This window comes from Lactuca saligna, chromosome 4 (genome assembly GCF_052625555.1).
Source record: "Lactuca saligna cultivar CGN05327 chromosome 4, ASM5262555v1, whole genome shotgun sequence".
Lineage (NCBI taxonomy): Eukaryota > Viridiplantae > Streptophyta > Magnoliopsida > Asterales > Asteraceae > Lactuca > Lactuca saligna.
Window position 1 is genome coordinate 324611112 of NC_136420.1, and position 2321 is coordinate 324613432.

At 35.9% G+C, this 2321-nt stretch overlaps 1 protein-coding gene across 1 annotated transcript; it reads left to right on the forward strand.

Annotated features, from left to right (window-relative positions):
• The first annotated feature begins 675 nt into the window (after window positions 1-675).
• Window positions 676-1740, forward strand: LOC145040919 (protein LYK5-like). The gene has a single exon (XM_078988801.1). It carries the CDS (start codon window positions 676-678, stop codon window positions 1738-1740), a length of 1065 nt encoding a protein of 354 aa, XP_078844927.1.
• The last annotated feature ends 581 nt before the right edge of the window (window positions 1741-2321 follow it).

Here is a 2321-nt window from a genome sequence, read left to right on the forward strand (position 1 = left end):
AACCCCGGAATTCCTCTACACTTGCAATGGAATCCAATCGTGTTCCACCTTCTTAATCTTCAGAACTCAACCTCTTTACAACACAGTTTTCACCATTTCCAAGCTTATGTCAACCGACCCTACGGATGTCGCCCGAATCAACGGAATCACTGATTCCGCCGGAATCTTGCCACTAAACGAAGAGCTAATTATTCGGGTTGCATGTTCTTGTTCTGGTAAGTACTATCGAGCTAACACATCTTTTGTTATTCCAATTAACACCAACTATTTCACTATCGCAAATTTCACATTCCAAGGTTTAACCACATGTGATTCCCTCCAAAAGAACAATATTTATAAAGAAAATGATTTACAAGTTGGTGGCAAGATTCGTGTCCCACTTAGATGTGCGTGTCCTAAAGTTAATCAAACCATGTCGGGAATCAGGTTTCTGTTGACTTACTTGAGTACTTGGCAAGATTCAATCAAGAAAATTAGTAAACGGTTTGATGTGAAATTTCAAGATTTAGTTTTGGAAAACGGTTTTTCTTCTGTTAAAGATTTGATTTTTCCGTTTACTACCCTTCTTGTTCCTCTGTGTCTACCGAACCTTTAAGTTCTCAAACAAGAACATTCTATCGGAATCGGAATCGAAATCAGAATCCAAAGTTGTCAAAGAAAGGAATCATTATCGGGATGATATCAGGTGGTTGCTTGGCCATTCTTTGTGGTGTTTTTGTGATATGCTTAGTATCGAAAAGGAAAAGAGCGAATAAGGGTAAAATCGTAAAATTGGAGTTGCCTAAAGATATCCAACTTGGTATTGCTAGTGTTGATCAAGTTCTCAAAATCTACAAATTTGAAGAATTAGAGGAGGCCACGGACGGATATACCCTCGAAAAGAGATTAAGTGCTTCGGTTTATAAAGGAAGTATAAAGGGTAGAAAAGTTGTGATTAAACAAACGGAGACACACGCGAATAAAGAGGTGAAAATTCTCCAAAAAATTAATCATTTCAATCTTATTGGTCTTTACGGAGTTTGTGAACACGATAAATCTTGTTATCTTGTTTACGAATTCATGGAAAACAGTTCATTAAACGAATGGCTTCGAGATTTGACTTGTCAAGAAAGTCAAACATGGAATAATCGTATTCGTATTGCTTTAGATGTTGCTAAAGGTCTTCAATATCTACATAATTTTGCGAATCCAACATACGTTCATAAATATATAAACAGTAGCAATATTCTATTAACTAAGGATCTACGCGCCAAGATTTCAAAATTTGGTCTTACAAAGTCAACACAGAAGGGCGAAAATGTAAATTCATCCATAAAATCTCGTTCAGAGTCAAAGGGGTACCTCGCACCGGAGTATTTAGAGGCAGGATTTGTGACAACGAAGACCGATGTGTATGCATTTGGAGTTGTTTTGTTAGAATTGATAACGGGGAAAAAAGCTGTTTATGAGAATGATGATGATGGGGGACAAGTGATGTTGTGTGAAGAAGTTGTATCGATTATGGGTGATGGAAATAATGCGAAAAGTATGGTTAATTACATTATTGACCCTCGGTTGAAAGTTAGACATGCGCTCGGGTTTGTTATAGATCAAGATGAACTTGCACTGTGTTTGGTGAAACTGAGTATTGGTTGTTTGGAAAGTGAACCATCGAGAAGATTAAGTATGAACGAGATTGTTTCTACTCTTATGATGATTCAAATGGATCCACAAAGCTTGGGTGCCATGTTTTTGGTGTAGGTTTTTAAGGTTAATTGTATTTGTAAATAAACTTTGATTTAAAGAGCTTGTTGAAGGATGCATAATTGTATATTCAAGAAACACTTCTAAGGACAAGCACTCACACAGAAAGGAGTAGTGTAGAATTAAAATGAGGGTAAGTGAGTAGTATAACTCATAGCTCATTTAATTTGTTTGTGCTTTTCATATAATAAGGTATTGGAAGTGGGTTAATTTGATTTAAAAGGCAAGAGAATACAAGAGTTTTCATATATAGTAATGATAACATGTACATTCGTACTTGTGCCTTCTTTTGTACTTGCAACTTTATTGTTGTTATCCGTTGGGTTAGTGATTCAAACGAGGGTGGATATTGGCAGGGACTATAATATTCGTTCTAGCACCTCAACTTCAATCCTAACACCCGTCCCAGCCCCCACCTCCATGTAATCCCTAACAAGTTTTGTGTAAAATCCCGTTGAGTACGGGGAATCTCCATAAATTTATTAAAATATATATAAAAAAAACAATAATCATGAGATTTAAAATATAAAAATGGGTGATCTTGAAAGCCGACATGATATTTTCATGTTTTTTAATAA